Raw genomic sequence first — 23660 nt, forward strand, 5'->3', positions numbered from 1 at the left:
ATAATTGGGGAGCATTACTCAGGAAGGCTTGGAGCAGGCTTTGTTTTCTGAAGTAACCAAAGATTATTAGATAGATAGATAGATAGATAGATAGATAGATACTTTATTCATCCCCATGGGGAAATTCAACATTTTTTCCAATGTCCCATACACTTGTTGTAGCAAAAACTCATTACATACAATACTTAACTCAGTAATAATATGATATGCATCTAAATCACTAACTCAAAAAGCATTAATAATAGCTTTAAAAAAAGTTCTTAAGTCCTGGCAGTTGAATTGTAAAGCCTAATGGCATTGGGGAGTATTGACCTCTTCATCCTGTCTGAGGAGCATTGCATCGACAGTAACCTGTCGCTGAAACTGCTTCTCTGTCTCTGGATGGTGCTATGTAGAGGATGTTCAGGGTTTTCCATAATTGACCGTAGCCTACTCAGCGCCCTTCGCTCAGCTACCGATGATAAACTCTCCAGTACTTTGCCCACGACAGAGCCCGCCTTCCTTATCAGCTTATTAAGACGTGAGGCGTCCTTCTTCTTAATGCTTCCTCCCCAACACGCCACCACAAAGAAGAGGGCGCTCTCAACAACTGACCTATAGAACATCATCAGCATCTCACTGCAGACATTGAATGACGCCAACCTTCTAAGGAAGTACAGTCGACTCTGTGCCTTCCTGCACAAGGCATCTGTGTTGGCAGTCCAGTCTAGCTTCTCGTCCAACTGTACTCCCAGATACTTGTAGGTCTTAACCTGCTCCACACATTCTCCATTAATGATCACTGGCTCCATATGAGGCCTAGATCTCCTAAAGTCCACCACCATCTCCTTGGTCTTGGTGACATTGAGACGCAGGTAGTTTGAGTTGCACCATATCACAAAGTCCTGTATCAGTTTCCTATACTCCTCCTCCTGTCCATTCCTGACACACCCCACTATGGCCGTGTCATCAGCGAACTTCTGCACATGGCAGGACTCCGAGTTATATTGGAAGTCAGATGTGTACAGGGTGAACAGGACCGGAGAGAGTACGGTTCCCTGTGGCGCTCCTGTGCTGCTGACCACTGTGTCAGACCTACAGTCTCCCAACCGCACATACTGAGGTCTATCTGTCAAGTAGTCCACTATCCAATCCACCATGTGAGAGTCTACTCCCATCTCCGTTAGTTTGTGCTTTAAGATCTTGGGCTGGATGGTGTTAAAGGCACTAGAGAAGTCAAGGAATGTAATCCTCACAGCACAACTGACCCCATCTAGGTGAGAGAGATTAAATCTGCTGATAACACTGGGAGGAAAGTGAGTTGTGTGTGGGGGGAGGGGGGGAATATAGGTAAGATAGTTTCAAGGGAAATAGGTAGGTAGTGAAATCAGCAAAGTAATCGATAAATGGAACATAATGTGGAAAAATGTGAGATTAACCATTTTGCAGGGGAAAAAATACGGTATCAGCGTTTTCTCTATATGGCGTGAGATGGTGGAGCCCAGGGATGCTGAGAGATCTGGGTATCATAATGAATGTCTTGCCAAAAGCAATATGCACGTATAAAATGAGAGCTAGTGATATTAATGTTTATGATGAGGAGAATTAAGTACAAATGTAGGAAGGTTACATGTTTTGTAGTATAGGACATTGGTGAAACAATACCTGGAGTACTTACAAAAGGATATAAATGCATTCTAAGTTTTGTTAGGCTGATATCTGGAATATGGCAGTTGACCCTATGAGGAAAAGTTGGACAGGCTCATCTTATTTCTGCTGAAGTTTGGAAAGCTGAGACTTGATAGAAACATTAGGAGGTGAGAATGTCATAACAGTGTGAATGTGGAGAGGCTGGGGTTAACCAGTCCTAGAGTCACAGTTTTAAATATATGGTACTCATTTATGACTGATAAGTGAACTATGGTTCTCTCAGACTTTGGAATTCTTTCTCCAAGGGAGCAGAGCCCGTAAGTATGTCTGTAAGCCAAAGGAAGATTGATACCTGATAGGCAATGTGTGAAAGGTTGCCCGTAGTCAGTAGGAATGCAGATTATAACCAGATCAACTATGACCTGATTGAATGAGAGTGCAGGCTGAGAGCTGAGCGGCCTACCTCACTCCTGATTCTTAACTCTGTGTGGGAGCTCAGATGAAATGATTTCCAATCGCTTTTAAACTATTTGTGAGTCGCACTGAATCTTAAACAGTTGTCTGCCCTTGGGTGGCTCTGGAAGCATTTTCTCCACTTGCTTTTACAAACATCCCTGCTTTTTATCTATCTTCCATCATCACTGTGTTTTGAGCACTATTCCTTGAAATGAAGTAAATCTGAGATACAGGAGGAAATCTGCAGATGCTGGAAATTCAAACAACAACACACACAAAATGCTGGTGGAACACAGCAGGCCAGGCAGCATCTACAGGGAGAAGCACTGTCGATGTTTCGGGCCGAGACCCTTGGTCCTGACGAAGGGTCTCGGCCCAAAACGTCGACAGCGCTTCTCCCTATAGATGCTGCCTGGCCTGCTGTGCAAATCTGAGATAGTTAGGGACATTAGGAGCCAACCGCTGGAGACAGATAAACCCCTGCCTATGAGGCACTTGTCTACACAGTGTGGTTCCTGACCCATTTCCAATCCATGAGTTGTTTCTTCTCAGTCTACGGAAAAGTTGGGCAGACCAGACACCTGACTAGTGAATGCCAAATTTTTACCTAAATTCTAAGTCTTTTTCTGGAAATTGTTCATCATCTGTAATGTAGATGCTGTATGCATTTTGTAAGTAACTACTCACGCAAACATTTTTAAAAGCATAAAGACCATTTGTGCCAGCAACGATAAATGAATACAAATAATTTTGGGAGTATTGGCCCACAAGTCTAGTTTCAAGAATACTCTTGCCCCTTGGAGAATCTCGAAGGACAAGAGGGCACAGCCTCAGATTAGAGGGGCGTCCATTTAAAACAGAGATGCGGAGAAATTTCTTAAACCAAAGGGTGGTGAATTTGTGGAATTTATTACCACAGGAAGCTGTGGAGGCCAGGTCGCTGGGTGTATTTAAGGCAGAGATTGAGAGATTCTTGACTGGACAGGGCATCAAAGATACAGGAGAGAAGGCTGGGGAGTGGGGCTGAGGAGGGGAAGAAAAGATCAGCCATGATTGAATGGCGGAGCTGACTTGATGGGCCAAATGGCCTAATTCTGCTCCTTTGTCTTATGGTCTTAAGATGTGTTTTCTGTCAAGCAAAGATCCAGCATGTCACCCCAACCAGAATGGCCATTGCAGTGAAAACCAGTGCATCTTTAGTCAGTTTCCAGACAGACAGAGGTGGATTTTGGAATATAGGTTTCCATCCCCTACAATAGAGGCGAAGTTTTCAGCCTCAAAAAATGGACCAGTATCCAAAAATTATAAATGTGAAGGCAGATGTAAAATGTAGAGAAATTGAGATAGGCACGCATTTCACTTTATCTTTGTGATAATCTTGCTTACTTGGGAGAACTCTGAATGCTGTCATTCAGAGAAGACGTGCTTTTGCAGTTGTTGCAAATTTCCAGAGAAGTTCTGGTGGGTGGGGGTGAGCTCATTCACCTTTGCAGTGTCTCCATGCTGAGAGCGTTCAGCTTTGCATCTTTTAGTGGCCCAGTGAGCGAGTGGTATTTATAACTAGTTCCTGTACTCTAGAGAATTAAGTCCCAATTTTTAGAGATAGATTAATAGTGATAAATTCCTGGTTTCTCTTGAGATCCAGTAAGGTGTCCAAGTGGAGAACAAATCATTGCAGAATTGAATTGACTGTATTACTTACATCATTCGTATACATGAGGAGTAAAAATCTTTATGTTACGTCTCCGTCTAAATGTGCAATTTATAGTAATTTATAATAAATAGTACGTACAACAGTACAGTCAATATAGAAACACAATTGTATCAGCATAAATTAATCAGTCTGATGGCCTGGTGGAAGAAGCTGTCCCGGAGCCTGTTGGTCCTGGCTTTTATGCTGCGGTACCGCTTCCCGGATGGTAGCAGCTGGAACAGTTTGTGGTTGGGGCTGACTCGGGTCCGCTAAAGCCAGTTCTGGCTTTAAAGACCAGAACTGGCTTATGTAGGGTAAACAGAGGGAAACTTCCTGTTAGTGGCTGGTTGAAAACTTTGTGTGAGGGGTTTGAAGCTTTGGGCAATGGTTGGCGTGGAAACAAAGGGTTTGAGAGGGAAAATAGACTCCTGGGTGTTACCAGTTGGCAGAGCGGCCATGGGTGAATTGGACTGACAGGATTGCTGTGTGAGGTTCCAAGATGGACTCATTTGGGTGATTTAAAATCTCTTAGAGGTGAAGGTGATCTGTTCGTAGTCATTGAGTCAACAATCCAAAAGCTCAGATTTAGTGTCAAGGAAGGGAATGTGGAAAATAAATTGGAAAGAACTATAGAGTCTTTGCTGAGCAGTCGGTAGCTAGAGGAGCCATTATTTCTCAATTCCAGCAACCTTGGTTCAATCCTAACCTTCAGTGTTGTCCATATAGAATTTGCCTATTATCCCCATGACCCATTCTTTCCGTGGGTGCTTCAGTTTTCTTCCAGACGCTAAAGACATGCGGGTAGGTTTACTGACCACTGTAAACTGCCCCTTATGTAGATGAATGACAAGAGAACTAGAGGAATTGGTGGGCTTGAGGGACAGAACAGGCTGTAGAGAGAAAAGTGGCAGAATGGGGCGTTGCTCTGTCTGCCAGTATTGACTCGGTAGGCCGAATGGTCCTCTACTCCCTGTTACTTGGATAAAGACTCAAACTGCCACTGATAGAGGCTGAAACCGATTTTCAGCAAATCATGCACAAAAAATAAACATCATGCCACAGGTCATAATTCCCTCCACTTTAAATAAAGAAGCTGTTATTGACTGCATGTTGTTCTGTAGTGATCTGAACATAAGTTAAGCTGTTAGTTAACCAATCTAACCATTGTGTCTTTGTGTACATTTCTGAAAACACCAACTGTTTGTGTATGGTTACAATTAAACATCAAGCAGTAGGAAATCAAGGCAACTGGACTTGCTGTGTCGTGTTTCTGTGTTCTAGACAACACCGCAAGTCCAATTGCCTTGATTTGCTACTGCTTGATATTCAATGAACTGGATGACTGAGAACCTTCATAGACATATGTTACAATTAAACACGTTTGACGTGATAGAAGCTGAGAATTGATTTGGAATATCAATCTCCAGGCCTCACCAATGAAACTGTAAGGGTTCAGCCAAGATACTGACGTCCAGCTTCAGTAGAGCTGCTTCTGGAGGTCCTGTTCCCTGAGCCTACCACCTCCTTGCAATATTCCCTCTAACCTGTAATGACCAGTGTGTGCAAAAATCTTGTGCTGTGCAAATTTTTTGCCCAGTGACATCACGTGTGCACTGACTAATAAAATATCGTCAATAAAAATATTGTGAAATAAGCCAGTTCTAAAACCTGCAGACAAATTATCACAAACTCCATATTGTCGACACTGTCCACATCAGAAATTGGAATGGAAATGTGATTGTGTATGATCGTGCAATATGCCAATGAGGTATAGGGCAGCAACCTTTTGTGCAGAGTTTAAATTCCATTACTCCTACAGGAAGTAGGGGAGCATTCAGCTTATGGAGTCAATACTGGCAGTCAGAGCAACGCCATAGGCCCTTCCCGTGCTAGTTGCAAAAGATGTGTGCATGCACACTCGCGCACACACCTCGGAGGGAACATTGCCTCCTTCAGGGTCCATGAAGGAGTTCCACATTTAGAGTGATCCCAGTATAACAGCCAGGACCCGACCATTGTAGGCTAGTTATCATTGTGGACATGGACACCTGCATGCAAGATTACCCACTGTATATCCTTATGATAATAAGAGACCATTAGGCCCTTCGAGTCTATGCCAGCTCTCAGAGCAATCCCATTCCCCAATTATTTCTTTCCTGTCACCTGTTCTCCACAAGCATCTGGCAGTTCCCCTGTCCACCCCCAAGATTTTACCACTCCCTGACATATCAGGAGCCATAAGATCATAAGACATTGGAGCAGGATTAGGCCATTGGGCCCATCTCTGCAATTCGATCATTTATTTATTCCCCCCCCCCAACCCTATTCTCCTGCCTTTTCCCCGTAACTCTTGACGCTCTTACTAATCAAGAACCTACCCACCTGCAGGAAAATACACTCAGGTCAACCAATACTTTTTTGGGTTATTATTTCCTTTGTCTGTTTTATATTTTTTTAATGCAGAAAGAGGATATCAAAAATAAAAGCAACAAAATGAGTTTGAAAAAGAAAATCATTCCCACTGTTAGAGCCTCAGCCTAATTTTGGCCCACACACTAGTTACATATGCAGTATGAAAATTTAAAAAAAAACAAATATACAAAAACTAAAAGACAATACAAACTATATTAGAATCCCACCAACATGTACAAACAAGCTGGAGGAACTCAGCAGGTCGGACAGCATCCGTTGAAACGAGCAGTCAGCGTTTCGGGCCGAGACCCGTCGTCAGGACTTTCAGGTTTCGGCCTGAATCGCTGACTGCTCGTTTCAACGGATGCTGCCTGACCTGCTGAGTTCCTCCAGCTTGTTTGTACGTGTTGATTTGACTACAGCATCTGCAGTGTACTTTGTGTTTAGAATCCCACCAACTATCTGCCTTGTACACAACATTAAAAAAAAAATGCATTTCATCTTATCTAAGATGCACACATGCGCTTAACTTTCAGACTGGACCCTGAAACAAACTCTCCTTGCTCATGCTACGTGAGCAGAGATTAACACATTCACATTACTTCTTTACATTCGGATTAGGTTATGAAGTACAAGAATATTGGAACCACAGATCAGAACTTTCTGTTGTGGATGGGATATCATACAAAGGTAGCAGAATTGTGATTCCTAAAAGTCTCCGAGAAGAAATGCTTGGGAAAATTCATGAAGGCCACCTAGGTATTGAAAAGTGTAAGAGAAGAGCGCGGGAAGTGATGTTTTGGCCCAGGATGAATCAAAAAATTGCAGATTTGGTGTCGTCTTGTCAAATATGTCAAAATATTGTCAAAAAAGTGCCAACCTAGCAACCCTACAGAGCCACTGCATCCACATCCTAGTCTTCAGAGACCTTATCAGAAGGTAGGTGTTGATCTTTTTGTAACTGACAACAATGATTATCTATTAATAACATATTACTACTCAATGTATCCTGAAGTGTGTGGTTTGAGCAGAACAACAGCAGAGAATGTAATTACATGCATGAAATCAGTTTTTTCCAGACATGGTGTACCTGATGAAGTTTTCACAGACAATGGTCCACAATTCAATGGTGAATGTATGAGACATTTTGCTTATCAATGGGGCTTTGTTCAGACAACCTCTAGTCCATTTTTTCCCTCAGTCCAATGGATTGGTTGAGAAGTCGGTAGGAATGATCAAGAAACTGATGCACAAAGCAAAAGATAGTGGAGGTGATTTTTATAAAGCTTTGTTAGCCTATTGCAGTACTCCGCTTGAATGTGGATTTTCACCTGCTCAGCTCTTGATGGGACGCCGTTTGAGATCCAATCTGCCAATAGATGAGAGCCTTCTGAGAACAGAGGGAGGTGAACAAGTGAAAAGATGGAAAGATGAACACAAAGCAAAGCAGAAAACATACTTTGACAGATGTTCTTGTCCATTACGTGAACTGCACCAAGGAGATGAAGTGAGGACACAAGACAAAATGAACACGTGGACACAGAAAGCTACAGTACATGAAGTACAATCCAGATCATACATGGTCCAAACAGAACAAGGAGCAGTGTAAAGAAGAAATCGCAAAGACCTCAAGAAAGAGCCAACTTCAGAGTTTCAGTTAACTGATGCAGATCAGGCAAAACATGAAAATGACAACGAAACATAAGAACTGTGGGAACCACTTAGGTCTACTCGTGTTTGTAAACCCCCAGAGAGACTGATAGAGACATGTTAAATTATGCATTTGTTTTGATTAATGTTGCTAATTGTTTTTCTTTTTAAGGAAGATGTGGTGATATGTGTCACGTGTAAACGTGATTGGACAGAGTTTGGAGCATGCGCAGAAATGACAGAATGATCTAGAAACTTTATGGTGAAAATGTGCTTGCTGTTTGCTGTTGTAAATTAAAGTTATAGTTTTAATTCTTCCAGTATATGGTTTGTTCTTAGTAACCCACGGTACATACAAAGAACACAACAGAGTGACCTAGTAATTAATTAGATTGTGGTAAGACAAAAATAAACCTTTACAAAACCATTTACAATCTATTGTCTAAGTGCATAAGGTTGCGATACTCAATACAAGATATGGATAAATCAAATGAAGATGAATTTAAGGTGGGCAAGCATGAGGAGTAAAAGTTCTGCTGTTACAATTCAATGAGACTCGAGTGAAGCAAGAAACTGGCATATACTGTATATTATAGTGTAACAGGCGGACAGGGCACCGAAGTATTTGCATGCTTGCATTCAGTGGTCAGGGCACTGAATATAAGAGTCAGGACATCCTGTTGCAGCCATACAAGTAATTGGAAAGACCATGCTTGGAATAGTAGATCATAAGACATAGGAGTATGTCTTCCAGCTGATTTATTATCCCTCTCAACCCCATTCTCCTGCCTTCTCCCCATTACATTTGATGTCCTGAATAATCAAGAACCTATCAACTTCCACTTTAAATGTATCCAATGATTTGGCCTCCAAAGCCATCTGTGGCAATGAATTCCACAGATTCACCACCCTCTAGGAAAAGGAATTCCTCTTAATCTCTGTTTTAAATTTATCATCACTCTATTCTAAGGCTGTGTCCTCTGGTCCCAGATTTCTCAGCTTTAGGTAACATCCTCACAACATCCACTGTACAGTATCTAGGCCTTTCAGTATTCAGTAGGTTTCAATGAAATTCCCCATTCTCCCAAACTCCAGCGAGTTCAGGCCCAGGGCAATTTACAGTGACCAACAGATCAATCAGCTGACAAGCAGCCTCGGGGAGAACAGGCAAGTTCCCAGGCAGCAACCAAGCTGAAGATCGAGCACAGTTTTCAGCGGCTGTGAGGCGGCAGCTTTCATTAGTTGACCGCTGCTGTCCCCTCTCTCTCCATCAACCTCCCTCTCTCTCTCTCTCTCACACACCTTTATAATTCCAACACTCGTGAACCCATACCTTTGAAATCCCTTGCATTACTTCAATAAAGACGGTTACAGCAATCAAGTTGCCACATTTTGTCATTGCTAATATTTCACATCAGATGGTATGATTATTATAAAATAGTATCAGTCTCAATAGTGAGCCTCAGCTGAGTGTGAGTGAGGCTATTGGAGAGGATTCTGTACCTCCTATAGTTTAAAGACTGATTTACATAGCTAATTTAGTCTCTGTTCTGAAGGGACGTTCTGAAGCTGTCTATGATCACTACCCAGAGCACTGAGTTCCCCTTCCCTCCCAACCAAGGTGGAGATACTTCCAGCAAATGACACAGATTAAAGAAAAGTATTTACTTTAAGTTGTGCACATTTATTCGAGGAGTAATTCTAACATAGATCATATTTCTACAAAAGATTTCCAAAATCAGTATGAGTTTTAAAAAAAGTAGAAGACCATACCAATGAGTTGCAGTTGAACGTGTTGTTTGCCACAGAAAGGGGGCTCTGGGAAGAGATCCTTCTCGGGTGGTCTCTGTCTTCATCTCTAATTCCTCCCCAACCTTACTGCCTTCTAATATTTATATCATTTTTTTCCTGTCAGTCATCTAGTGGCAACGAGGGCGGCATGTGGTGTTTTCACACTTGTGTTGCAGCTTGTTCAATACCAGAGGAGCCAGAGCCAAGGGATTATCTGATTACAATCCATACTCATAATTTAGACAAAGGAAACTGCATCGACATTGGCTGGGAGTATCATTGAGTCATACAGCACCAAAGTAGGCTCTGTGGTCTTATTCTTCCACCAGGCCATCAGAATAATTAATTCATGCTGACACTACTGTATTTCTATGTTATATTGACTATCCTGTTGTACATTATTTATTATAAGTTACTATAGTGTACATTGCACATTTGAACAGAGAAGTAACATAAAAGTTTTTACTCCTCATGTATTTGAAGGATGTAAGTAATAAAGTCAATTCAATTCAAATCCTCTACCTTCTCCGACATTGCATTCCAGAATGCAGCCACCAGGTTTGTGAAAAATTTACTCAAATAAAAACTCAAGAATAGAGGAGCCTCCTGTTCACAAGTAATATAATCCAAACCTCCTGCCCTTAACGTTAAACTGATGTCTTCTAGTTTTAGACACCTTTGTTATGTGGTAAAATCTCTGCCTTTAAGAGAAGCACTGTTTAAAGACAGTCGTTGCTTTGTACCCATTGCTTCCTTCTCAAACAGCAGCTCAAAGCCAAGAAATTGAGAAAGCTCTTCTGAGGATTACTTGCATTTTTCTATCTTGTTCTCACTTCCATATGAGGGAGGGATAAATTGAGAAGCTTGGGATGAGAATATTGAAGCATGCTTACTCTATGAACTAGAGGGCAAAGGTTTAAGATGAGAGGGGAAGGGTTTAATGGGAACTCGCAGGACCAATTATTTTACACAAAGGGTGGTATCTATGTAGAATAAGCTGCCAGAAGAAGTGGTTGAAGCAGGTACAAGAATAACTTTTATAAGAGAGTTGACCAGGAAAGATTGAACAGGATCCAATCCTTGCAGGCTGTGGGAAGATTAAAGGAAGTAACCCAGGTTTAATTTTATTTATTTGTTTAGAGACACAGGGTGGAACAGACCCTGCCCCCTCCCAAGTCACACCACCCAGCAACCAACTAATTTAACCCTAGCCTAATTACAGGACAATTAACAATGACCAATTAACGTACTAACTGGTACCTCTTTTGGACTGTAGGAGGAAACCCACACGCACATGGAAGGACGTACAAACTTTGTTACAGGGGGCACTGGAATTGAATTCTGAACTCCCAAAGCCCCGAGCTGTAGTAGCGTCACACTAATTGTTACAATACCGTGGTCCCCTAACTGGGGGCATCACAAACATTCATCAGCGGAAGATATCGCTGAGGGCATTTCGGGAGGGCACTACCCCTAAAATGTTACGGTGACCAAGACCCAGATAATGTCACTAAATCAATGGTCTGTTTGACCCCTTGATTTTCCTTTTGACACTTCTTAAGTCTAACCACAGAGTTTAGGCAAAGTTAGCCCTGTGTCCACTTAGAATCCTACCAACTGTACCCTGTACTATTTAATAGTTCTTTTTTTTGTCCATCTCTTATTGCCTACATAGCATGCCTCAATCCTGCTTATTTTGCCACAATGACCTCTTATATTTCCCATAGCTCAACGGTCCAGCAGATGGAACTGCTGCCTTCCAGCAACCTGGATTCAAAACTGATTTCCGGTGCTGACTGTGTGGAGTTTGCACGTTTCCTTGTGATTATGTGGGTTTCTTCCAGGTGCTGAAGGTTCCTCCAATGTCCCAAAGGTGAGTGGGCTGGTAGGTTAATTTGTTATTGTAAATTGCCCCCAGTGTTCGGTGAGTAGATTAGACCATAAGATATATAAGAGCAGAATTAGGCCATTTGGCCCATCAAATTTGCTCCAGTATTTCATGATGGCTGATCCATTTTCCTTTCCTGCCTTCTCCCCTCATCCTGACATGCCCTGACTAATTAAGACTCTATCAACCTTTGCCTTAAATATCTGTAAAGACTTGGCCTCCACAGATGCCTGTGGTGACAAATTCCACAGATTCACCACTCTCTGGCTAAAGAAATTCCTCCTCATCTCCATTCTAAAAGGACGTCCCTCTACTCTGAGGCTGTGTCCTCTGGTCTTAGACTCTCCCACCATAGGAAGCAGCCACTCTATCAAAGCCTTTAAACTTTCGATAGGTTCCAATGAGGTCACCTCTCATTATTCTGAGTTCCAGTGAGTACAGGCCCAGAGGCATTAAATGCTCTTCATATGACAAGCCTTTCAAGCCCGGAATCATTTTCATAAACCTCCTTTCAACCCTCTCAGTACATCCTTACTGAGATAAGGGTATAAAACTGCGCACAATACTCCAAGTGAGGCCTCACCAGTGCTTTATAAAGTTTCAACATTACATCCTTGTTTCTATATTCTAGTCCTCTTGAAATGAATGCTAACATCGCACTTGCCTTCCTCACCACAGACTCAACCTGCGAATTAACCTTTAGGGAATCCTGCACCAGGACTCACAATTCTTTTTGCACATCAGATTTTTGAATTTTCTCCCCTTTTAGATAATAGTTTACCCTTTTATTTCTTCTACCAAAGTGCATGGCTGTATTCCATCTGCCACTTCTTTGCCTATTCTCCTAAGTTCTTCACTGGTCTCTACTTCCTCAAAACTACCTACAGTTGAAGTCAGAAATTTATACATACACCTTAGCCAAATACATTTAAACTCAGTTTTTCCACAATTCCTGACATTTAATCCTAGAAAACATTCCCTGTCTTAGGTCAGTTAGGATCACTACTTTATTTTAAGAATGTGAAATGTCAGAATAATATTAGAGAGAATGATTTATTTCAGCTTTTATTTCTTTCGTCACTTTCCCAGTGGGTCAGAAGTTTACATACACTTTGTGCATTCTTGAAAAATGCACATTTGTTAATGCACACTTTGTTAGTATTTGGTATCATTGCCTTTAAATTGTTTAACTTGGATGTTAAGCTCCAGCAATGATCTTCTTTCAGCCATAAATCAGTGATGCCCACAACATCATACACGCCAATCTGTAAACTGTGGTACAAGTTCACCTTTTATATTCTGTTAATTCACCCTTTTCTATTTTGTCCACCTTTTACAATGCAGCTCATCCTGTTCACTGCAAATTTGCCCTTTTATGAGCCTCTCCTTGCTAGCAGTCTCACTGCACACTGCCTCTGTTTGTAAACAAACTACCTCATCCTCAAGACTATCAATCCGGTTCCCATACCCCTGCCAGATTAGATTAAACTGTTCTGAACAACTCATGGAAGGATATAGGTCCCACTTGTACAGGTCTTACCTTCCCCAGAAGATATCCCAATGATCCATAAATAATCTGAACCCCTGCCCCCTGTGCCAGTTCCTCAGCCATGCATTTACCTGCCAAATCACCTATTCTTACCCTCAATGATGCGTGGCATGGGAAGCAATCCAGAGATTACCATCCTGGAGGTCCTTTTTTTCAGCTTTCTACCTAGATCTACCTTTCTCTGTGTTGTTTTTTTTTATTACGTAGTTCAGTCTAGCTTTTTATACTGTGTCATGAAACACCATGGTCCTGAAAAACGTTGTCTCATTTTTACTATGCACTCTACCAGCAGTTATGGTCGAAATGACAATAAAAGTGACTTGACTTGACGACTTCAGATTCAGATTCAGTTTATTGTCATTTAGAAACCACAAATGCAATGCAGTTAAAAAATGAGACAACGTTCCTCCAGAATGATATCACAAAAGCGTATGACAAAACAGACTACACCAGAAAATCCAGATAACGTTTGGCAATCCCCAATCCAGAGTCCGGAGAGGCTGCTGCGTATTAATATCGCGCTACTGTCTCGCACGTTCCCCAGAAAGGAGCTCCAAATCCACCAGACAAAAACTAAAGCTACAAGACCTGCACAAAACCATGTAATTACAACATATAGTTACAACAGTGCAAACAATAGCATAATTGATTAAAAAAAAAACAGACCATGGGCACAGTAAAAATAGTCCAAGATGTTAAAGGACTAAGTTCAAAAGAAATCACCACAGTTTCCACAAGTCCCCAGGGTCTCGACAGACTCACCATCCCACGCCGGCGGCAGAAGGGAGTACCCCCGCTATGGACTTCCAAGGCGCCGCCCGACTCAGCCTCGCAGACGCAGCACACACCAAAAGCCACCTGAGTCCGTCGAACCTCCGAGCCGACAACCATCCCCTCCGGCACAGCTTCTCCGAGCACCATCCTCTGCCGAGCATATTAAGACGGCCCCGCCAACGGCCATCGGCAACGCGACCCCGAGGACTGGGGGCCTGTTCTTCCCAGCAGAGACCCTGACCTCACAGCAGCAGCAGCAACAAAGAAGGTCTTCCTTAAATTTCCTGATGTTTCTCGACTTGACTTGCAATCGCCCTTTCAGCTTTCTACCTAAGATAACTCTTCTGGATCTCCTCACTTTTTCTATCTCTGTCTTTGGTGCCAATATCCACGAAGACCTCTGGCTGCTTACCCTCCCCCTTTAGATGGGGTTGCAGCAGGGTAACACTGCGATTAGTATGAACGGATGTTTGCCCGTCAGCACCGAAGCCCTAGGTCCATACCAGGACACTCGGACTGCCCTCCGCACTCACACTGAATTTTATAATGACAGCATTAGTGAATAAGTCATCTTTTTGCGCTCGCCATTCTTTGGTACAATTTAAAGTGGTACATAGAGCCTATTTGTCTAAAGAAAAATTATCCCATTTTCATTCTGATATTTCTCCAACTTGTGACAAATGTAATTCAGCCAATGCTTTGTTAATTCATATGTTTTGGTTATGTCCCAGCTTAGAAAAATTTTGGAAAGTATTTTTTACTTTTTCTCAACTTTTTAACACTAACTTTGAACCTAATCCTCTTACTGCTCTCTTTGGTATTCTCAGAAGTCAAGATATAACTTTAACTCCCTCAGACTTGTGTGTTCTAGCTTTTATCTCACTTATGGCGAGAAGACGGATTTTGCTTAAATGGAAAGAAGCAGCCTCCCCTACTCATATGCAGTGGTTAGAAGACATTACGACTCATCTTAGTTTGGAGAAGATTCGGTGTTCTATTTCTAATTCAGTACAGTACTTTTACACGACATGGGGTCCTTTTATGAACTACTACTCCAACTTGTGAAGTTTTTTTTCTACGTAGATGTTATTTATTATGTTATTCTTTGTTAACAACTTAGCGACACTTTTTAAAATATTTTTTTCCTTGTTCTTACCCATTGGCTTTCTTGGTAGGGGTTTGATTTTATATATATATAATGGCAGCATTGTTGAAAAATGCACATTTGTTCTGTTTATAACCTTGTTAACAACAGAACTGGGTCATTTAAAGATCCTTACCTTGTTAATGAATTAAAAGCGTTGACACTCGGAGGTGGTTATATTCAGCTTTAATCCACTAATCATCCATCTTTCCCTTTAACAATAATTCGTGAGCTGGATTCATTTACTTACGAGTGCATGTTACCTGAGCAAAACAATTACCTTTTTTATTCATTTATCTCATTAGAATGTAATTAGAAACACCGATTATATTCTTTCTCTTTCTTAAACTTAATCCTGAATGAGCTACATATTACTATCTGACATCCTAACAAAGCAAACGGTTCACTATCACAAGTCATTGGTGAATTTTCTGGTGTTTTCGCAAGGCGGATGTACGAGCGAAGCCCTTTCCACATTCAGTGCAGGTGAAAGGCTTTTCCCCAGTGTGAATACGTTGGTGGTACATCAGATCTCTTCCGGTTTTAAAGCTCTTCTCACAGTCAGAACATTTATAAGGCCTGTTTTCATTGTGAACACGACTGTGTGCAGTGAGGTTTGTTGAACACGTGAAGCATTTCCCACACACAGAGCAACTGAAAGGCTTCTCTTTGCTGTGAATTCGCTGGTGAATCAGAAGCTGAGATGAACTAGTGAATCCCTTTTCACAAACGGAGCAGATGAACGGTCTCTCGGTTGTGTGAAGTCGCTGGTGGCTGAGATGGTGGGATGATTTAGTGAACCCTTTCCCACACAGAGAACAGACAAATGGCTTCTCTCCTGTGTGACGACGCTTGTGATCAGTGAGATGTGAAGAGCAAGTGAATCCCTTCCCACACTCAGAGCAGGTGAACGGTTTCTCCCCAGTATGAACTCGTTGGTGCTCGATGAGGTTGGATGAAGACCGGAACTTCTTTCCACAGTGAGAGCAACTGAATGGTTTCTCCTTGGTGTGAAGTCGCCGGTGCACCACGAGGCTGTCGGACTGAGCGAACCCCTTCCCACACTCTGGGCAGATGAAGGGCCTCTCCCCAGTGTGACTGCGTCGATGAATTTCCAGCTGAGAAGGCCAAATGTAACCCTTTCCACAGTCCCCACATATCCAGGGCTTCTTCCTGCTGCAAGTATCGGTGTGCTTGTCCATGATGAATGATCAGTTCACATCCCAGCGACACACAACTTTTCACATACAGTGGCTTTTCTCCACTATGAAAGGGGGTAGTGTTTCCTCAGGTGTGTAAGTGTTAAAACTCCTTCCCCCGCGCCTGCATTGGAACACTCTTCTGTGGTCCTGACACTTTTCCAGTCACGTTGATATTTAATATGTTTTCTCAGTGGCAACATAGACATACATTTTTTCCTTCCACGTTTAACACGATGATACTCAGATCCCAATGAAATTCAGAGGTGTGATTTTGGAAGTGATGTGAAGTTTCACCATTTGTTAATTCTCCTCTTCCAACACCTGTGAAAACAAATTTAACATGACTAGTAACTAAAAATATGCAGGCTGAGACCATAAAAAATAGCCTGCCATATACACGAGAATTTGTCCGCCACAATTTTTAAGTTCAACGTGAATGCTACATTTCCCCCCAAGTGAAAGTACAGTCGGCAACTCCTTATCTGCGGGGGATTGCTTCCGGGATCCCTCGTGCATACCAAAATTCGCGGATGCTCAAGTCCCTTATTCAACCTGTTTCAATGCAGTGGACCTTAGGACCCAGTGGAACCCCACACCTTATTTAACCTGGCTCAGTGTGGTGGACATTAGGACCCAGCGGCAGAGATCTGAATCTGCAGTGTTTCTGTTCACAAAAATAATCACGATCATGACTGAAAATAAAGTGGAAATAATAAAGCGATCAGAAAAAGGTGAAACACCATTGGTCACTGGAAAAGCGTTAGGCTGCATCGGATCAGAATGATCAGAAGAATTTTAAAGGAAATAGTGAGAAAGGCTCTGCCTCAATGAAAACTACAATTATTACTAAGCAATTCTCCCTAGGCCTCCCGTCCCATGATCCTTTCCCTTCTCCAGCTCTGTATCACTTTTGCCAATCACCTTTCCAGCTCTCAGCTTCATCCTACCCCCTCCGGTCTTCTCTTATCATTTCGCTTTTCCCCCTCCCCCTCCTACTTTCAAATCTCTTAGTATCTTTCCTTTCAGTTAGTCCTGCCGAAGGGTCTCGGCCCGAAACGTTGACAGCACTTCTCCCTATAGATGCTGTCTGGCCTGCTGTGTTCCACCAGCATTTTGTGTGCAGTGGTTTAATTATTGGGTTTTGGGGGTTTGATCCTCCACATCAACCCAGCCCGGTGGAGAGCGCACTCGGGAGCGGTCTGTCACTGGATCGAACTGGGGAACTTCCCGAGCCCAGCGCTGAAATATACATTCTTAAGTGTTTTTTTGCATAGAAAGGTAAACTATAATCTATATACTAAGACAAACGTTTGACTGACGCTAAATAATACTGGATGTACCTGTCACGACTTACTTAGTAAGAGAGCTTCTGATTTTTTTCAATCCCGATCCATGATAACCCACGCACCTCCTCCCGTATACTTTAAATCATCACTAGATTACTTATAATACCTAATACAATGTAAATGCTATGTAAAATATTTGTTAAACTGAATTGTTTAGGGAATAATGAAAAGAAAAGAAAGTCTGTACATGCTCGAACAACAAGTGCTGGAACAGCACTTCCGAGTTTCCGCGATTCGCGGATGAGGAGGGCCGACTGTATGCACTGCTATTATAACCTGCCAGCTTCCTTCTTCCTTCTTATCCAGTCCTGATGCAAGACCTTGGCCCAGATGTTGACTGTTAATTCCTCTCCACAGATGCTGCCTAACTTGCTGAGTTCCTCCGGTATTTTGTGTGTGTTGCTCTGTTATCATAACGGCCAGTCTTGACCACTTTGTGATATTTTGTTGCTAAAATAACCTGACTTCTTACAAACTGGATGGGATCATTATTTCGTTATTTATTAATCTTTTAGGATCTGGACGTAGTCTGTCCTCACAGAAACCACCAGTGGGAAGCAACCTTCCAGAACTGTTGCAGTTCTACTAGGAAACACCGGGGTTTAGTAGTGGTTGGGGTGCTGGCAGAAGGGCAGGATTATTAAAGAGAAAGCTGACCAAAAATCTCAGTCCACGTAAGCAAATAGCATCAAGGAATTGTACACAAGCAGCAGAGCACAGAACATTATAGCCCTTTGGCGCACGATGTTGTGCTGACCTTTTATCATACTCTCAGGTCAATCTAACCCTTCCCTCCTACATAGTCCTCCATCTTTCTATCATCTGTGTATCTTACTGTTTCTTATACGTCCCTAATGTATCTGCCTCTACAATCCCCACCTTAATCCGCCATCCCCGAGCAGGGCATTCCACGTATGCACCACACTCTGTGCAAATAACTTAATTGTCACATGCTCCCTACACTTCCTTCCAGTCAGGGAATACGTCAAATTCAGGGAATAATGCAGCTGAATAGGAGGCCAATCATTGGATTGTACATGTGATACTCTTTAAAAGCACTTTCCAATTTAGTAACACTTTGCTGTTCTGTAATTTGATTTGATTTGTGCACTTCTAAACCAGTATTTAATGTAGTTTTATCATTAACTGATGTAGGTTCTGACAACTTACTGATGAAAAGAAAAACAGTCTCCATTTATCAGCTTTTTCATTTTACTGATTATAGGAGCTTCCAGGTTACAAATTACCAACTTAGGGAGCTCCAACTTTATGCAAATGCTCCCATGCATTTTCAAGCTAATAATAATATTTCACAGTGACTTGATGCAGTAATATATTCCATTTGATTAAGTTTGGGTAGTGTTACTGTGACTATTCAATGAAAGGAAAGAATTAGAGCAAGTGCATGGAAAGGATTTGAAGTGGACAACTATAGAAAATGGACTGATGTAGACATCAGCATATGAACAGTTCTCAGGAGAAGAACCCATACATAACCCAGGGAGTGTCTGTATTTTATGTGTTTATCATCAAATAAAATGCTCAATACTTTCACATTAACATTAAAATCAGGTCTTAAAGGGAGTTATTTAGTCACTGTTTAGGGTTGCCTTTGTTCATTGTTTTGAGATGGTGGTGGTGAACTGCTACCTTGAACCTGTTGCAGGGAATTCAGTGACAATGAGGGACAAGTTATATCTATTTTCAAGTCAGGGTGGTCTGCAACTTGCAGGAGAACTTCTATCTAGTGGTTTTCCCATGTGCCTGCTGCCTTCTTCTTTCTTGGTGGTATGAGATACAAATTTGGGAGAGGCTAGCAGACACATCCCTCATCAGCATTGATATAATCTACAGGGGATGTCACCTCAAGAAGACAACATCCATCATCAAAGATTCCCACATTCCAGACCATGCCTTCTTCTTGCAGCTAACATCAGAAGCCTTGAACTTCAGCCATCCAGTTCTTGAACTAACCGGCAAAGCCCTAATCACCACAATGAAAGTGGTTATAGTATTTGTCAAGACTATGGCCACATTGACCACATTCAACAAAAATAGACTGCTTAACTTTTGTACTTATTGTATTTTCTTTTAAAAATGGAGTATAATTTAAGATTAATTTGTTTTCCTTGCAAATGTTGTGTATATCATACTACGTGTCTGTGATGTTGCTGCAAGTAAGTTTTTCATTGTACCTGTGCAAATATCTCTGATGACGACATGTCATGGAAGTGTGTCCTGCTACAGCTCTTGGTGCACTGCATGATGACTTTGGAGCTCTGCATGGATTCACTTTGGAGCATTGGCAATGCCGGGAATGTCGTGGATAACACATTTAGTGAGTTGGTTACACCATAGTTTAAGGCCCAAGGGAAAGATCAGGAATGGGTGATTAACAGACAGAGCAGCAGCAGGAAGGTCGTGCAGAACCCCTCCCAAACTGATAGCAAACACGAGGAAATCGCCAGATGCTGGAAATTCAAACAACACACACACACACAAAATGCTGGTGGAACACTGCAGGCTAGGCAGCATCTATAGGAAGAAGCACTGTCGACGTTTCGGGCTGAAACCCTTCGTCAGGACTAACTGAAAGGAAAGAAACTAAGAGATTTGAAAGTAGTGGGGAACCACCATTCAGGGCCCCAGACAGTCCTTCCAGGTGAGGCGACACTTCACCTGTGAGTCGGCTGGTGTGGTATACTGCGTCTGGTGCTCCTGGTGTGGCCTTTTATATATTGGTGAGACCCGACGCAGACTGGGAGACCGTTTTGCTGAACACCTACGTTCGGTCCTCCAGAGAAAGCAGGATCTCCCAGTGGCCACACATTTTAATTCCACGTCCCATTCCCATTCTGATATGTCTATCCATGGCCTCCTCTACTGTCAAGATGAAGCCACACTCAGGTTGGAGGAACAACACCTTATATACTGGCTGGGTAGCCTCCAACCTGATGGCATGAACGTTGACTTCTCTAACTTCCGTTAATGCCCCTCCTCCCCTTCTTACCCCATCCCTGACAATATTTAGTTGTTTGTTTTTTTTCTCTCTCTCTGCCCATTCTCCATCTCCCTCTGGTGCTCCTCCCCCTTTCTTTCTCCCGAGGCCTCCCGTCCCATGATCCTTTCCCTTCTCCAGCTCTGTATCACTTTCGCCAATCACCTTTCCAGCTCTTAGCTTCACCCCACCCCCTCCGGTCTTCTCCTATCATTTCACATTTCCCCTTCCCCCCACTACTTTCAAATCTTTTGGTATCTTTCCTTTCAGTTAGTCCTGACGAAGGGTCTCGGCCCGAAACGTCGACAGTGCTTCTCCTTATAGATGCTGCCTGGCCTGCTGTGTTCCACCAGCATTTTGTGTGTGTTGCCCAAACTGATAGACTAGTTTGGATACTGTTGGGGGAAGATGCTTCTTATGACTTATGGCCTGCAGTGGAAAGGTTCCTTTCAGGATAACCAGTCAGTGACCCGATGTTGTAGCAGCACTTATGTGGCTGAACGAAACACAGAAAATGATGGAAACACTCAGTAGATCAGGAAGCAGTTCTGATGAGAGCAACAACTAATGTTTAAGGTAAAAACCCTTTGTCAGATCTGACAAAGGATGTTCAATTGAAACATTAATCCTATTTCACTTTCCAAGCACATCACATAAATCTCTGAATGCTCCCAGCATTTTGTGTTCATTTCAGATTTCCACTATTTGCCATTTTGTAATTTTCATTTTCCAAGGCTACTCCAGCTGATTAACTTGGAAGGACCAGTAATCCTATTGTGTGTATGCCTGATAGACAGATGGTTAAGCTAGTTTGTAGGAGATGGTCACTTCCTGACACTTACGTGGTGTGTGTTGGAGTTAAATTATCACTCAACACTGTTTCTCCAGGACCAAGGTGCCGGAGAACTCATTATCAACAGTACACAACACACTCAATTTCAACATTTAAGAAAAACTTGGACAGGTACATGGATGAGAGGTGTATGGAGGGATATGGGCCAGGTGCAGATCAGTGGGACTAGGCAGAAAAATGGTTCGGCACAGCCAAGAAGGGCCGAAAGGCCTGTTTCTGTGCTGTAATGTTCTATAGCACATATGGTTATGACAGAAGAAAAACATAGTCACAAAAAATATACATATATACGTAGTTCAAATCCCTGATGGCTTTTTAGTACTAGTTTTGCCTTTGCCAGTCTTATTTTGGCCCGTTTACAAGCTGGGCAGAAGCATTCCAGCTGAAACGGGGGAAATGGCTGATTTTGCACAGGATCCCTTTGAATACTGGACCAGGAATGTTTGGTCTATGCCACTTGCTGTGCTATCCCTACATCCCCAGGGTTCACAAAACAGAGTGGATTATCGGACTGCAGGGCTGCTCAGTTCAGTGAATCGCGACCTGCATTAGTCTGCTGCTTGTGGAGTCCGAGATCCCGCGCCGTGCGGGCTCCTTGGAAAGCACTCGCTCAACAGTGGACGGGAGTCTGGAGACCGTCCGGCAATTGACTGTCAATCAAATAAACGAACCAATTGGCTTCTACTCTGCTCTCTGCGTCACCGCCAAGATAGCCGTACATACGCAGTACTGTGAGCCGGTTCACACCTCCCCCACCCCCGTTCACCGCGGAGCTGTAGCTAAACGCACCCCGTGAACAGCAGGTCTTTCAACTCTAATCCCAGTCCTTACGTTTAATTCAGATGTTTCAATAACACCCACCCCACTCCATTCACAAGCTGCACTCCTTCCCGCCCCCAACATTCCCCTACTACCGGGTTAGGCAGCATCTATGGGAAAGGGAAAACATCCACTGTTTACTTTCTTTCTCCACAGATGCTGCCTGGCTTGTTGAGTTACTCCGGCATTTTGTGTGTATTACTTTAATTTCCAGCACCAGCGGATTTTCCCTTACTGTGATTCTCCTACCAGTTCCGGAATCGCTACAACATCCGCAGGCCGCCTCGGTCTCTTACTGCGCATGCTCAGACACGGTTTTCAACTGCACTACGGCCACTTTTCGGCGCTTTGGCGAATCAGAATCAGAATCAGACTTTAATCGCCAAGTACCTATGCACATACAAGGAAATTACTTCCGGCAGATGTTGTCTCTCTGCTCATAACAATAATAATGATAAATATAAATGAAAATATAGATTATACATACAGGTAGTGCAATCCAAGTAATAGTTAGCCGACAGTTAACCGGCAGTTAACTGTTCAGCAAAGTGACCGCAGTAGGGAAAAAACTTCTCCAGTGCCTATTAGTCTTAGTCTGGAGGGATCTGAAGCGCCTACCAGACGGAAGCAGATCAAACAGTCCGTGCGCAGGATGGGAGGAGTCCTTTATGATGTTCCCCGCCCTCTTCTTCAACCTGGAAGAGTACAGGTCCACAATAGAGGGCAGCGAGGCGCCAATGATGCGCTCGGCAGTCCTCACTGTGCGCTGTAGTCTGGTTCTATCCTGCTTGGTGGCGGCTCCAAACCACACAATGATGGAGGTGCACAGGACAGACTCAATGACTGCAGTGTAGAACTGCAGCAGCAATTCCTGAGGCAGACCGGGCATATTTCCACCCGCAGAGACCTCTGGGTAGGTTTGAAGCCATTGCGTTGTGAACTGTGCAATTTTGTTTGGGATGCATTAGATTAATAAATTCCACAAGAAAACGGAATCGCTTTAGTAAAATAGAGAACGAATGATTACATTTTATGTAATGTATAGTTCTGTAAACCTCTTTTTCTACAGTGCTTTTTGTATTGCAGATTCCAGCATTTGAACCCTTGAACCTCCATGATGTATTTGTGTATGTGTGTGTAGGTATACATGTATATATACTGTGTGCGTGTGCATATGTGTGTGGACATTTACATAATTAATATTCATCAGGCTTGTAATGTACTATTGCAAAAACTGGTCTTCATGGTATCTGTACCCTGGGCATGTAGGCCCAGGTAATAAACCATGATAATAATGATAACCATGATAATAAGCCATGATAATAAACCTGAAAGCTGGAATCTGGAGCTAAAATCTACAATGCTGGGTCAAGAGCAGGTCAGGCTGTATGTGTGGAAAGAAAGGAATCATCAACATTTGGGATTGAGACTTCAAGATTGAAATTGTAGATGGAGC

The 23660-nt window shown here is 42.7% G+C and overlaps 1 protein-coding gene across 4 annotated transcripts; it reads right to left on the bottom strand.

The window, feature by feature from the left end:
* Window positions 1-15156: 15156 nt before the first annotated feature.
* Window positions 15157-22837, bottom strand: LOC140716425 (uncharacterized). 4 transcript variants are annotated; one of them, XM_073029144.1, is made up of 2 exons: window positions 22692-22837; window positions 15157-16509 (listed from the first exon to the last, which is right to left on the bottom strand). In XM_073029144.1, the coding sequence occupies exon 2, from the start codon at window positions 16186-16188 to the stop codon at window positions 15403-15405; it is 786 nt and encodes a 261-aa protein (XP_072885245.1). In that variant the 5' UTR covers window positions 16189-16509; window positions 22692-22837; the 3' UTR covers window positions 15157-15402. The 4 variants fall into 4 exon arrangements, with proteins under 4 accessions (XP_072885245.1, XP_072885248.1, XP_072885246.1 ...); XM_073029147.1 differs by lacking the exon at window positions 22692-22837 and adding an exon at window positions 22407-22497; XM_073029145.1 differs by lacking the exon at window positions 22692-22837 and adding an exon at window positions 22440-22493.
* Window positions 22838-23660: the final 823 nt, after the last annotated feature.

The sequence above is a fragment of the Hemitrygon akajei genome, chromosome 25 (genome assembly GCF_048418815.1).
Source record: "Hemitrygon akajei chromosome 25, sHemAka1.3, whole genome shotgun sequence".
Taxonomy (NCBI): Eukaryota; Metazoa; Chordata; class Chondrichthyes; order Myliobatiformes; family Dasyatidae; genus Hemitrygon; species Hemitrygon akajei.